Source organism: Labrus bergylta, chromosome 16, assembly GCF_963930695.1.
Source record: "Labrus bergylta chromosome 16, fLabBer1.1, whole genome shotgun sequence".
NCBI classification, from domain to species: Eukaryota; Metazoa; Chordata; class Actinopteri; order Labriformes; family Labridae; genus Labrus; species Labrus bergylta.
Window position 1 is genome coordinate 7375568 of NC_089210.1, and position 14601 is coordinate 7390168.

Consider the following 14601-nt stretch of genomic DNA (forward strand, 5'->3'; position numbering starts at 1 on the left):
GTGTGAGGGTTTGCAGTGAATACCCGTTGAGTCAGAGTCACTTTGGGAGCTTCAAACACACACAGAAAAACAAAACACACACGTAATAACAGAGATATGAATCCCACCACCCCGTCAGTTCCTGGTAATAATGTAAACACACACACACACACACACACACACACACACACACACAGCCTGTGATTAACCTTTAGTTAGTCTCGGTACGTTAACTCTGCTGGAACCCCCTCCCCTCCCCTCCCTTCCCTTCCCTTCCCTCCCCCCACCCACACGCACGCACACAACACTGGGTCTTAAAGTGTCTTCCATTATTTATAACAGCTGAGACATATTATCACACTAAACTGATTATAGTCCACCTTTCTCAATACGGTGCTTAGAAAAAAAGAAAGCATAAAGGAGTGAAAAGTGTTCCTTTTTTTTTTTTTTTTATCCGTAGGGCTGCACATGAAGAGAAAAGTACGCAATGTGCGACATCGTTTACGTAGAGGGATAACGACATGAAGTGCGATAAGAAAACTAATATTCCATCGCACATTTCAGATTCAACTAGGTTTGGGAGTCACTGAATCATCTGTATTGATAAAGACTCCTTCAACAGTCTCACGATGCGTTCCACTGACCTCGAGTCTGAGAGCGGGGAATGACGCCACGCCCGAGTTAACCAATACCTTGGTTAGCTTCGTTTGTTTGTTTGTTGGCCGATACCTGACGACAACAACACGCGTCGTGATAGTTTGCCTGTGAAAATAACTTGAATAGCTGAAGTCGTTTTGAGTTCAGAGCCGGATACCCGACTTTATCGACACCACTAAAAGATACATTTCTATTATTTGGTGGAAAGACGAGAAAAAGTACAATTTATTTTGACTTTTAGTAATTTAATTTGACTTTTTAGCTTTTAAAAATCTTGGCGACTGTGGCTTCAATGATTTGTTTACTGATTGAAGCTCATGTTAAAAGTTATTCTGTGATATCTATTTTAGGGCGTCCGCTTTGAGGAGCTAACTAGTGGTTATCCTTTCGATATCGACACAGATCCCCCCCCCCTTCTCTCTTATCTTCTGCTTTGTATTCAAATGAAGACAAACTTTGGATCTCTTTGCACATTCAGTGATCTGAATTGAATGACGTTATGTAAAAGGACCCCTGCAGGAGGCCACAGCAGCAGTATCGACGAGCTTAAACAGTATTGATTTCTGGGTTTCATCCCAATCCCTCCTCGTGACTTTTTCATGATGTCCATCATGACAGTTGTAACGTAACAAAGCCTTCAAAGTGTAAACAAAGTAAATGTTAGTGCCAGCTTTCAAGCATTCATTTCAGCATTTGTCCTAGAAACAGGATTCTCACACACACACACACACACATATTTTCTAATTGTTACCTGGTGTGTAAAAGAAACTCAACAAAGCAGAGATACTGTTTCAGTTAAGAAACACACACACACACACACACACACACACACACACACACACACACGCACACACACACACCACCTGTCAACCTTGTAAAGGCTCTCATAGGATGTCAGCAGTTTCCATTCCTTCAGGCCAAACACCAGGGTCACACACACACACACACCACTAGGGTATGGATCAATTTCAGCATAGTGGTCGCCCTTAAGGCCCTTTAACACACACACACACACACGCACACACACACACACACACACACACAGGTTCCAACAGTCTGTGCCAGTTATCAGGGAAAAAAAAAAAAATACAACCCCAAATCCCCAGTTCCCCTTCCTGAACAGTCTGAGGGAGGAAGAGGAGGGCGTTGGTGGATCGAGGGGAAAAACATTTTCGCTCCCCGTTCCAGAAAAAAACCTCCGCACGCTGTAGCTGAGAGGGAAACTGCTCTTTAAATGATTTTGGAATTACTCTTTTATTGCCGCCCTCTCTCTGTTTCTCCCAGCACCTTTCCTTCCTTGCTTCCTTCCTTCCCCTCCCTCTCTCGCTCGCTCGCTCGCTCTGCCTTCACAACTCCGTACCGCTTTCCCGACCCCCAACACACACAAACACTTTGGCTCCCGTTTCACAAGACAGTTTGTTCGGCGTATTGGGATAAGGAGGTTGCCAAGAAACACGCTCTCTGACTCCCAACACGTTCTGAGTCTCTATTTTCAGATCCTCATAAAAAAACAATGTCAGAGAGGACACACACACACACACACACACACACACACACACACACACACAACGCAGTAAAAAGAAAAATCAGAGAGTGTAAATTCTGGTACAAGAGCCTCGCTTGTAACTGAATCTAACTGGACTGAACACAACAGAATCCAAAACAATACCAGAATAAGTTTGAAAAACAGGAACACAGTGTTGAAAACAAATCGTCCTCATAAGTGTCCCCACCAAACACACACTGGTATTAAGCGACAGTTTGGCAGAGAGCAGGAACAAGTTTTAACACGTGAATGTTTTTTTTTTTTTGTCTGTGTCCCAGAGAGTCAAAAGACAGGATCAATGCAGGATCCCCCTCCAGCTTGATCAGCTCACAGTCCCACTGATAGAGAACAGATGAGCGCACAGAGCCACTCGTCAAACCACGCTGACCCGTTCATATCTGATGCGTCTCTGGTTTTGCAGAAGTTAGTGACAAAATAATTGCACAATGTGTCTGCAAAAGAAACCGACAGCAAAACAAAAAAAACCAAAAAAAAACAGAACTGCTGAAGTGTTTTTCATACATGATAAAGTTCCTCTTCAGATTTGACGATTCTTTGTCTCGACAGAAAGTCAAAGTGCTGATCAAAGGGAGATATCAGGCCAATCATTAAGCTAATAATACTAACAAAGAGCTACAATAAAGAAGTATGGGAGGAGTCCGACCGATAAATCAGCCAGCTGATAATATCAGATATTAGCATACCCAGCAACTGTCTGTATCTGCTCATTTTATCGCAGATATAATTAGATTTATTCACCTGTGAAATAGCCTTTTAACAAACATCATCCCTCTCCAGAGAGTCAAGCGGTGACGCACAGTTACTTTCCATCTTGTCTTTGTTATATATCTCTTCTACAAATGTTATGCGACTGCTTTGAGGGATCAGAGGAATAACAGTGTACATCTATCTGTATCTATCCATCTCTACAGATCTAAGAAAGACATCGGCTGATACATCGGGATCGGGTTTTTATCTCCCCAATTTCAATATCTGTATCGGCGCCAGAAATCCCCAAATCTGTCTGGCCCTAGAAAGTCACTTGCATGACACGGGGCTTCAAATTGTTGAAGAAATCGAAATAGATATTTTGTTTTAAGACAACAGAATATGCAGAATGTCTAGCTCTGCATTTATGCAGAGTTTACTATTACGCAGGAAAACGAATCCAAGAAGATACAGCCTACACTAATGGCTGCTACACTTTAAAATACTATTCACAACAGAACAGTTAGTTTAACAGTCCTTCTCTATAACAGACATTTAGACTCGTCTTCGCTGGTAAATCACAGGTGTTCCTACAAACAAACCGCGACTGAGTGACAATCAGGCAGCAGCATTAATAAAAAAACAGATTTCTGAAACTGCAGCAGTGGAAAAAAAAAGCAATTCAACCGTACAAACAGAAAAGTCAGAACTAGGAGTTTATCCTCCTGAAGATAACAAACTCTCTCTGACAGTCTGATGGAAACACACCTCATGAGTGTGTTTGAGCCTCACTGTGCCTCAGAAATCTCCCGTGAAGATGGCAGGTGTTGTTTTGACAAACTCCTCCATACCAGTGAATGGAGACGCTCTCACAAACAGGCAAACACACCCACACACACACACACACTGTGTCACACACAAAGACAGACTGGCATGCACAGTTGCATGGTAACACAGATGCAGTGAAACAATCATGCACACCTACTCTAGAAAGTGTTGACAACCACATTTCCACTTGCAGCTCAGACAACTTTTTGCTTGAATGTTTGTCTCAAAAGAGGAAGGAAAACAAAAACCTCTGAGGTGCTGACTGACAGGGGAGTTCTGATCTTTCCAAGAATTTAAAAAAAAAAGGATAGAAGTTAACTCCACAGTTTTCCCACGATGCATCGGCCTCGAAGTAGTCAACAAATTGTGTTTTTTTGAAAGTTATTTAGGGGCTTTTTATACCTTTATTTTTAGAGATTGGACCGTGGATAGTCAGAAACTGGGGAGAGCGAGAGGGGAATGACATGCGGGAAAGGAGCCACAGGTCGGATTTGAACCCGGGCCGTCTGCTTGGAGGACCACAGCCTCAGCAAATGGGGCATGCACACTAACTACTGCCCCCAGATTTGTCTTTTTAATGCACTGTGTGAATGAGTAAAAAGTCATAAAAATGTAGTTCTTTTTGTAAAAGTAAGCAACAATAGAGCAGGCTCAAGCTAACTGAATCAGGATGACCCCGGTTCAGACCGGACTCTGTGCCGGCTTCATTTCAGCATGAATGTGTACAAGTCAGAGCTTTCAGACTGCCAGCGAGAGCAGAGTCTCAGGCTCAGCCGGTCTAGTGACATCACTTACTGTTAACAGTGATACGTAAATAAACGATTGTATTTTATTTTGTACATTTGAAACATCTGAAACATTTGAAACAGCAGTATTAAATTTGTAAGCTCATTAGAGGTGGTGTTAGGAAGTTAATCAGCTCTTAATTCCCTTCATAATATCTCATTTAAATCGCTGGGGAAATTATTTTCTTCTCCAAATAATAACATCTTTAGTTTCTTGCAAAGACTGATGATGACATATTTACCTTTAACTAGTTATATACTCATTATGTAACCTCATGTCTTCTCATTTAGTCAGCGATTTCTTTTTAACCCCGCCGAGTTCGTCACTGATTTCAAACTCCGATTACTATTTTTTAACTATTTAACTACTATTTTGAATTTAGGGCAGGGCAATAAACAACCAAATTATCATTTTGGACCCCCACGATCAGAAATACAAGACAATTGATTTCAAATAGATTCATAACTTTAAAAAATATGTTTTTTTTGTTTTTTTTTGGGCGAATCAGTCACTCCCTGCTAAGTGCTAAGGCTAGCTCTTTAACGCAGTAGAATGCCAAATAAACAAGCAGCCAGTCTCACAGATGACTGGAGTTAGATCCTGAAGTATGTGCTCGTTCAAAAATAGACTTTGAATCATGAATCCAGAATCATTTTTGAATCGTGACCCCAAGAATTGCAATCGAATCGTGAGACACACAAAGATTCCCAGCCCTACCGCTCAGTACATCCAGCCACAAGCAGCTGACCCTTAGAATTCTTTCTTTGTGTAAATAAACACTTGTTATGTTTACCTTAACAGAGAGTTACAGGACCCACGGGACCGGATAGCAGTACCAATAAGCTCAAATGTTGATTTTCAGGTTTTGAGAAGTGCGACACAGAGTCCTCATTAGAACCTGGTGAATGAGCTGTTTGTGCAGATTAAGAAGTATTCATTCAGCAGAGCGTAGGATTCTCTGATGTCACCACGCTGCTCGCGTTCAACCTGCTCCGCGTGTCTGCTTTCATGTCACCACACAATCTGCAGCGGCCACGCTCGGAGGAATATCATAGAGCTTATGTAACAGGCCAGGCTCGACAGACAGATAGACAGACAGAGACTAGTGTGTGTGTGTGTGTGTGTGTGTGTGTGTGTGTGTGTTCGTGTGTGAATGTGTGTGTTTCTGAGTGACCTTTGAGTGTTGTTTGATTTAAAGAGAGGAATCTGGCACATAGAGAACATCTTAGCTAATGCTTCAGGTATGTCGACATGCCACTGCTCGTTTTCTCGCCGAACACACACGCCTATCACTCTCGTGTTTGACAGTTCAGTGTGTGTTTTGTGTGTGTGTGTGTGTGTGTCGTATGCGTGAGTGTGTGACTGTGTGACTGTGTCGTTTGTCTGACTCATGACAGGTTTATTGTAGCAGGGCAGCGGTGCCTTGTGCTTTCTCTTAAGGAGCCTTTTTTTTTCTCTGCTGAAGGATTCAATTAATCTGAGAGGGGATGTGTCCGAGCTGTTTTCTCACACACACACTCACTCACTAACACACACTCACTAACACACACTGGGGAGGAGGCTGTGTCTTGAATACATATAAACACACACTCGCCACATTAATTTTAAGGTAAACAGACACACTAACCAAGCAGTGTGGAAGACAGGCTGGTAACCCTGCCCTGCCCTCTGCATGAATCATACAGATACTCCTGTGTGTGTGTGTGTGTGTGTGTGTGTGTGTGTGTGTGTGTGTGTGTGTGTGTGTGTGTGTGTGTGTGTGTGTGCGCGCTTGAAAGGGAAAACATTTGAAGGGCCACCACATTTATCTACCCAAGTACGAATGTGTTGTGGTCAGGATAAATCTCTTCCTCTCTCTCTCGCTCGCTCGCTCGCTCTCTCTCTCGGGTCTCAGGGGGAAACCCCGGCTGTAACTGCACTAAGCACAATCACATGGTCCCATTCCCATACATAAGAACCCAATCCTCTCATCTGCACTGCACACACACACACAGAAACACACACCAACCTCAGCTCTTATCCGTAAGGAGAGAAAAAAACAAAACACCACTCCCCCCCCCCCCTTTGGGATTCTGCCCATTAAGTTCTTCTTTACCATTTGTCTCCTTCTATTGACTTCCTTTCTCTGAAATCACTACAGCATCTACATTCAGCGCGGTGCCCCCGCTCGTATCTTACTCTTACCTTTAGTGAACACAGAGAATGTTTGTGAGGTACACACAAAAGCAGCAGAAAAAGGCTACGGGTACAGACGTGTTACTCTTAAGTCTCGCAGATTAGGGACGCCGCCCTGAACGACATCCTCGCCTCATTACGCCTCCGCTTGTCCCGTTCTACACACTTGAAATAATAATGCAAAAACAATGGCCGATTCATGTAACACAACAAAACAAAACAAAAAAGGTTCCAACTACACCCATTTGGTGCTTTGCTTCCACGGTTACTTTCTACCAGTTCATGACGCAGTTTAAGAGCTGCCGGTTCACAGGATGTGAAGTGCTTCATGATTTCACCGCAGCTGCAGTTAACTTATTGTGTTTGTTTGGAAGAAGGCGAAGAAACGAGATGTGAGCTGGTTATAATCCGGGGGGGGGGGGGGATGATGTCAGGTGTTTTATAGTGGAAAAATCTGTCCGCAAGGAGCGCTTAGCACAAGTTATGTTACATAGTTTCAAAAATGTATAATTGTTGCTCTTGCATCTTTTACTTTTTCCTCCATCTGTAACTCTGCTCTCCGGCCACTTTCAGGTTTTTACAACATCCACATACTTGCTTCTTTATTTTCCTCGTGTGCATTTTGTGGCAGGAACACAACGAGTGATCCGATATAAAAAAGGTAAATAAAAAGACATTAGGTATCTCGAGCATGCTGATCTACACACCGAGCTGACCCTGTCATTAATTGGAGCTGAACACAACGGCTCAGTTCACTTGGGGGATGATTCATAGTCATATCAGCAGACTGGCCTCCAAAACGAAAACCAGGCGACAACCTCAGGCGTTGGAAAAATAAACCCAATGACCATGATTGACAGGTGAGCGCGATGTAACGGGGTTTAAAACCCGCCTCAGCTCCAGCTCTTAGCCTGTTGTTGTTTGGCTAAGAGTTAATGTGAGACAGACTTTCCAGCATGGGGACGGCCATCAACGGGGACCCCCGAAGCCCCCTGCAGTAACAGATGGATGGACACTCAGGCTTCAGCCATTAATATTTACACTCTACAAACACCGACACGCCGGTCGTGAGTCGTTTGAGGGAATGAAGGAACATTAACTTAAGGTGATTTGTCATTTAAAGTCAGCATACAACAACATTCTTTTATGATGATATAGCCTCCGTCAGAGTTTCTCTTTTAAATGTTTATCTGACCCTTTGGTCGACATTCTCTGGACTGCCGCCTACATTAGCTTAGGTTTGTTTGCTTTTTGTTAAGGGTTGGGATTCTTTCAGTATTCATTGGTCACAGGGTTATTTTTATCCAAGATGAATTCACTGGAAAAAGAGTTATTTTAATCCAAAAGCAAACAAACCACAAGTTACTAAAAAAAAAAAAAAAAACACAGGTCAAAAGATGTAGAGATGTGTTCGCATCCTTCACTATTCATGCTGCATACCGTCTGATACTAATGTAATTACAAACATAAATGCAATTTGTTGAAAAACACAGCTGCTGATCATTTGCTAGCTTTGGCTAAAACAACACTCTCCTCCAGCGTTGCCATGTTTTTCTTTGTAACTGTGAGAGAAGCAGTTCATATCGAGTAGCCTGTTGATGCTTTCCCAGAGACACAACAGACAGATCTCCATCATACTTATTTCTGTTTTTTTCAAACACTGACTGTCAAAATAGATCATAAAAGATGATCGACAGCATGAATTATCTTATTGTATGATGTCGTATATAACCTGAGCCAGGACATATTCAGCGTATATTAGATATGTCACATTTATATAAGGCTAATAGCTGGTGTTTTTTTTTTTTTTTTTAAAGGCTGTCACACTATTTGATACTCATTATCTACTGATTGGCACGTTCAGGATCCATATCAGAAGATCTCCTAAAAGAATGCTGTCAGATAATCTGCAGCCTTCAGCAGTAACAGTGAAGGCTATTCTCCTGCATCACCCCGAGGTGCAGCCACATTTCAGCGGGTCCAACCTCCGCTGTGCTCAGAGGCAGAAAAGGAAGGGGGAGAAGAACAGATGGCCTCAATCTGCATATGGAGGGCTCCGGCAGACCTCCAGTAGACAGAGGACCATTTTATAAACAACCAGTAAGACCTTATCGTGTTTAGATTGAACCTGTGTGTTGTTGCGGGAAAAGGACTGGAGAGGCTCAAAAAAATATATATACGTCTGTGCTGAGAGAGGCACCCCCCCTTTTATTTTTTTTTATTTTTTTTTTTAAACCATGGTCAACAAACTTTTTCCAACACAAAAAAGGGAGAAATGTAGACAGTCTGCTCCTGTAAGTGAGGTGGAAAAAGGAAACTTCAAAATGTAGAAAGTCGTAGATCCTCCTGGGAGGTGAAGTTGTGTTGGCTGCTGAACTCTGCTGTCAGGGAGGTCAGCCAACAACAACAGTTCATAAAAAACAAAACAAAAAAAAAAAACAACACACACATGTAAACAAAGACAGCACCAGGGGCGACCTTGGCTGCTCCGCGGGGTCCTCGAGCGCCGGGTTCACACTGTTTATTGCGAGTAAAATGGGACCATTATGAACATAAGCAATTACTGGGTAATTATCATGTAACAGGGCTGTGTGGTGTTATTACAGGCGGGGGGGGGATCTCAGTTGAGTTTGGTTAACGTAATGTGTGGGGGGATTTGATATTAGGAGGGGGGGGGGGGGGTGTCATAAAGCTAAATGACCTGCATCGTACGTTAGCTGTGATGATGTGTGTGTGTGTGTGTGTGTGTGTGTGTGTGTGTGTGTGTGTGTGTGTGTGTGTGTGTGTGTGTGTGTGTGTGTGTGTGTGTGTGTGTGTTTCAGTGGGTGGAGGATGAGAGTCCTGCGTAGGGGAGATGATGAGAAGGTCAGTGTGTGGGATGAATAAAATGCATCCCGTTTTATAGAAGGAGTGTTTAAGCTGACAATCCATGCTGGAATAGTGGTTGGGTCAATTCCACTTCAAGCGCACAAAAAATAAAATAAAATAAAATGCACACCCACATGCAGTTTCCACAGCCACGGGAGGGGACATCATCCCTGCGCTGTTGCTACACACTCCGAGAGACGGTATTTGCACGGTTTAAGAGTAAATCCAAACATCTAATCGCTCCTCCTGAAAGAAACACTTCCACGTTCCACCTCAGCCGCAAAAATCACATCAACTCGCTGCAATAAGCTGCGCCCTGGCCCGTCGCCTGCGATTCACCCATCAATCATCCCCCACGCCCCCCTGCTGTGAGCTGATTTCATCTCTGACAGTTTTTTCATGTGTGTGCACATGTGTGTGTGTGTGGACTCTGCCCGTGTGTCAAATTAACGCTTCATCAGAGTCCTGCCCTGGGAGCACTGCATTGCTTTACCAGACCTTCTGATATACCCTCCATGATCTAGATGACAAGTGCTGCATTGAACCCACGCTCTGCAATAACACCGAGAGAGCAGCTACAGAGGAATTTGAATGTCTTTAAACAACTGGAACTGAATCACTACTTCTGCAAAGCTACACGACTTCCTCAGAGGGGAAGTAAGTCAGCGTTTGTTCACACTCTCCAGCAAACCTCTCGTTCCCCTTTCGTCTCACCACAAACCTGTGTGCAACCGTGCAACACTACCTTTGATACAATCACAATGTTATTTCAAGACTTCAGTTACTAATAGCAGGAGCGCACATCACCGTGCAGAAAAAAAGTGACAGTAAAAAAAAGGGGAAGCTCAGCATCTCAGCAGTTAATAACATATACTAGACGATCAACAGGAAAACACACACTCCTACGAGATTCATCCAAACACATGTTGGTTCACTTTACAGAGACTCTGCTTCTTTAATGGCCAAAATAAAAAAAAAACATGGAAACGATCCACCTCTCACACACCCTCTCATGTGATTCGAAGCAGCAGAGGGGATTGTCAAACAGACTCTGTGCAAATGCAGCAAATAGCAGCATCAGTCATTCACCAAGTGTGTCCAGGAGAGATGCTTTTACTCCAAACACTGAACCACAGCACACACAAACACTCCAGCAATTTCCCTCCCGAAAAAAGGGGGGGGGTCAGAAGTGTTCTGTCATCCCTTGCAGGGTCACAACTTTACCACCCTCCCGTGCACACATAGAAAATGTTTCTTGCTCTCGCAGCAATGACGGTGAGATTGTCCACATGCCTTCCAATGCCATTGCTCCCTGACCTGCATACTGCTGCAGCAACACCCCCCGCCTCCAAAAAGCACCAGGCAGCGACAGTCAGCTCTGATCGAGCCTTTACACCCACCAGTGTTTGTGTGTCTATTTCCCCCTAAGCCGTTGCACATTTCCAAAGCTAAGTATCTTCACCTTGATCCCATAGCTTGTACATCTGTAACTTGTCTTAACAGCCACACCTCCTTACGAGACCTACATCTGGGCTTATTTCCCCCACACACACACACAAACACACACAAACACCGAGGCGACATCCAAGAGATGACCGCACATGCTGACACAAACTGTGCGCATTTTGGCGCAGCGTTATTTCAAGTTAATATTTGACCACTTTCAGGGGTTGTATCATTACATCATTCACGCAGTGCAAACAAACAGCGTACACTTACTGTGGTGTGGATGCAAGTTAATGGCCGTTGACAAGAATTTTCCGGAGTGGAGAGGCGGCGGATGACTCGCGCCCAAGTGGCCGGGCGAGGGAGGGATCCTCCCGGTCGCTGCTGCTGCTCCGAGTCGGTGAGACTCCATTGCGAGCCCGGCCAACAACGGAGGTGGTACGTGGACAGATCGGGGGGGTCCAAAATCTCTGCCATCCATTATACACGGAGGGGAAAGTTAGGAAAAGAAATAGTCCGCTCGGATAGGCCCCTTGTTCCGAAAAAAAAAAAGAAGAAGAGCCAATTCTGGCTATAATAATGTCTTTAGTTTCCTTGGCGTGTTGGGCTCCTTTTCAGCCATCCTGCTGACCTAAAAAATACAACAAGAAAAACATCGCTTGGTATACAATCAAAGGGCACACTGAGCAAACTGTTGGGGAAGTGCTTGTTTTCGGATTTCTCCTCTTTCCAGCGAAACAGGCGGTCCAAACGTGCAATGACGCAGTTTGGAAATGCACTTCAGAAACTGAACGATGCATACATGAGCTTGTCGACAGATGGATAATATATTGTGTTCTTACTGATGTATATCAAACTGCGTGACTAATGGGAGTTTTAACTTATATCCACAACACTGTTATCGAACATTTTTTTTTAGCGGACAAGCAGCAGCACTCCACCCCCCACCCCCCCCCTCTCTCTCTCTCTCTCTCCCCACACCGGGGCTCCTCTTCCCGGGGAAACACATGCAGGAGAGAGGGGCGGCCAGCTGCTCTGCCCCGGCCATCAAAACACCCTCTTGTCCCGCGATAGAAACGCATACCGTCCCAATTTGAATAACATTTTCTACATTTTCCGATTGCACAGCTGTTTGTTTTTTTTTTCTTCTTCAACCACAAACCAGCAATAGGTTTTTTTTTCCGGTCGAGTCGCCCTGTAAGCCAATACACCACCTCACTGAAGGCGGCATCAAATATAAATTTCAAACGGGTTAAAAATAAATAAGGTTGCAAAAAGCCTGCATCATTCAGCAGCGGGGGTCAGCGGTGTTTTGTTCCCCTACGGAAGCGAATTTAAGTCCAAGCCTGCTACTACTTGGACATGGGGGGAGGCTGAAATCAAAACCTAAACATTTAACACTTCCACTCTTTAAAAACTAAAAAAAAAAAACACAATTTGTCCGCACCCAATCGAAGGTTTGACATCCGGTACCACGCTTTAAATAAGTAGTATTAAAAATACATTATAGTGTGTTATTGTAGGTTTAATCTGTAATAGCCTATCGTCTTGAACAAATGCGCCTAAAGCTGTTAAAATGTCGATTTTAATCATGGGTCTAAATACACCTGATTGTCAGCAAACGTTTTGCACACATCGATAACTTTGTGATATTATTATTATTATTTTTATTTTTTAGTAGCCTAACTTTAAGAAAATAACAACATTTGTGACTTTCTCCGTACGGGCAGGATTTAAAAATGATGTCATGTTGAGTCTATTTTTTTCTTCTTCTTCTAACTACGCCCAAAATAGGAAGCATTTAAAAAACAATGTTTGTTCTTTGAATTATAGATAAAACAAGGCGAAAGTGTTGATAACCTTCAAAAAGCTGCAAGCACAAACACATGACTCGTGATATACAGGCGGGCGGGATGCGAAGAAAAGACCGCTTCAGTAATCACAATAAACCCATTTTCCTTCCAGTAAAACACACCGGACACAATGTTGCATTCAAGCCCTTCTGAATTAGACCTGGAGGGTTAGTTATAAAATCATCCTTTCCCCCCCCCACACCCACCACCACCCCACACCCCACTGGTGATCCATGCGGCACGGCAGCAGAGGAGCACGGCATTTCAGCCACGTTTCAAACTTTTCACGGTTCCATTCACGACACGCGAAAACTTTCTCAGCGGAAACGTCTGCAGAAAATGGACTTTTCACAGCGACAAGATCCCCGTAAAAATCCAAAGTAATGAACGAAATAATCTCCGCGCCCTTTTCGCAATTAAGTTTTTTTTTTTTTATCCATATTTATGTTGAAAACGACCAACAACTTCCCGAATCTTGAGCTAATAAAAGTAGACAAACAAGGAAAAAAAAAAAAAAAAAAAAAGCATGCCGATCGCTTACTTCAAAGTGGAAAATCCTGAGGAGCAAGCGAAAAATATGTTTCTCAAAATCCGTCCTGGCTGTTCGGAGGACTTGGGTAGTCCATAGCAGGCTAGTCCGAAGGTAAACTGAGGGATAACTGGGGGGTGGGGGGGGAGAGAATCAGACCCTGACGCGTCCGTAAACTCTTCAGCAATGAAACGCAGCATTGTTTTGCAGGCCCCGCCCATCTCCCTCGCTACCGCCCAACCCAGGATGGTTTGCACAGCTGCTGTCTGATTGGCTGGACCAGCTGTCAATCAAAGTCCCCAGTATTAAAAAGAAAAAGAAAAAGAAATACTGGCCCCGCGCCAGTACTACAAAACCAATTATGGAGCAAGGAGGTTGAGCCGTTTCAAGGTCCCCTCTCCCTTCAAGACTTGAGTGATCAAAACAACAGTGGGTTTCTGTTTTTTTTTTAGGAGGGACGATGTTGGTCGTGGTGGGGGCGAGTTTCAAGGCGAACCCCCCCCCACCCCATTGCCATTTTCATGCTTGTTATAATAGACGCTATATGATGGTGACATTTGTTTGGAAATACTGTGAGCTTACGTTTACAATTTCTCACGGGAAGCATTAGTCAAAACAGTCAAAAAAAAAAATACTCTTTTATTTTTATTTCAACAGAAATGAACTTTATTGCAGATTTAAACATTTAAAAAAAAGTCAGTTTCTTAAGAACAATCTGTGTAATAATAACATTTTATCAGGCTGCTGTTTCCCCATTGGCAAGCCACAGAAAAAAACTGATGTAAGCCAATCTTAACAGATAGCCTACTGTTATGTTAAAGGACATAAAGCAATTAACAGACTGAACATAGGAAGGAACAAATAAGTTCAGCCCTGAAGAGTTTGAGTAAGTAAGTGTGCAGAATGTAGAATATTGTTTAAGCATAGTGAACTTTAATTCCATTAAATAAAATGGATTAGTCTTAATATTGTTTTGAACTGGCTTAATCACTGAAAGCTATTACATCTGCCAGAAAACTATTTATATTTGTCGTGGGTCTTCATGACTGCTACAGTTCTTTCTGTAGGCCTATGTAAATGTCCCCAAGGACGATGAAGCTATACGCTGCATGTCTCCCAGTGTTCAGTCTGCCGGGAGTCTTAGCAGGGACGGACACAGATTTGCATAAGAAGAGAAGGGGAAAGTGGCGCACTCATTTAGTGCTTTTTTAGCTGAATCTCAGAGA

At 43.4% G+C, this 14601-nt stretch overlaps 1 protein-coding gene across 4 annotated transcripts in view; it reads right to left on the reverse strand.

The window, feature by feature from the left end:
• Nucleotides 1–13538, reverse strand: part of tnrc18 (trinucleotide repeat containing 18) — a 52152-nt gene extending 38614 nt beyond the window's left edge. For all 4 annotated transcript variants that reach the window (XM_065964923.1, XM_065964925.1, XM_065964926.1 and 1 more), the window contains exons 1-2: nt 13388–13538; nt 11267–11624 (exon numbers count right to left, since the gene is read on the reverse strand). In XM_065964923.1, the coding sequence (XP_065820995.1) occupies nt 11267–11474 (208 nt within the window). In that variant the 5' untranslated portion in view covers nt 11475–11624; nt 13388–13538. The remainder of the gene's footprint in view (nt 1–11266; nt 11625–13387) is intronic.
• Nucleotides 13539–14601: the final 1063 nt, after the last annotated feature.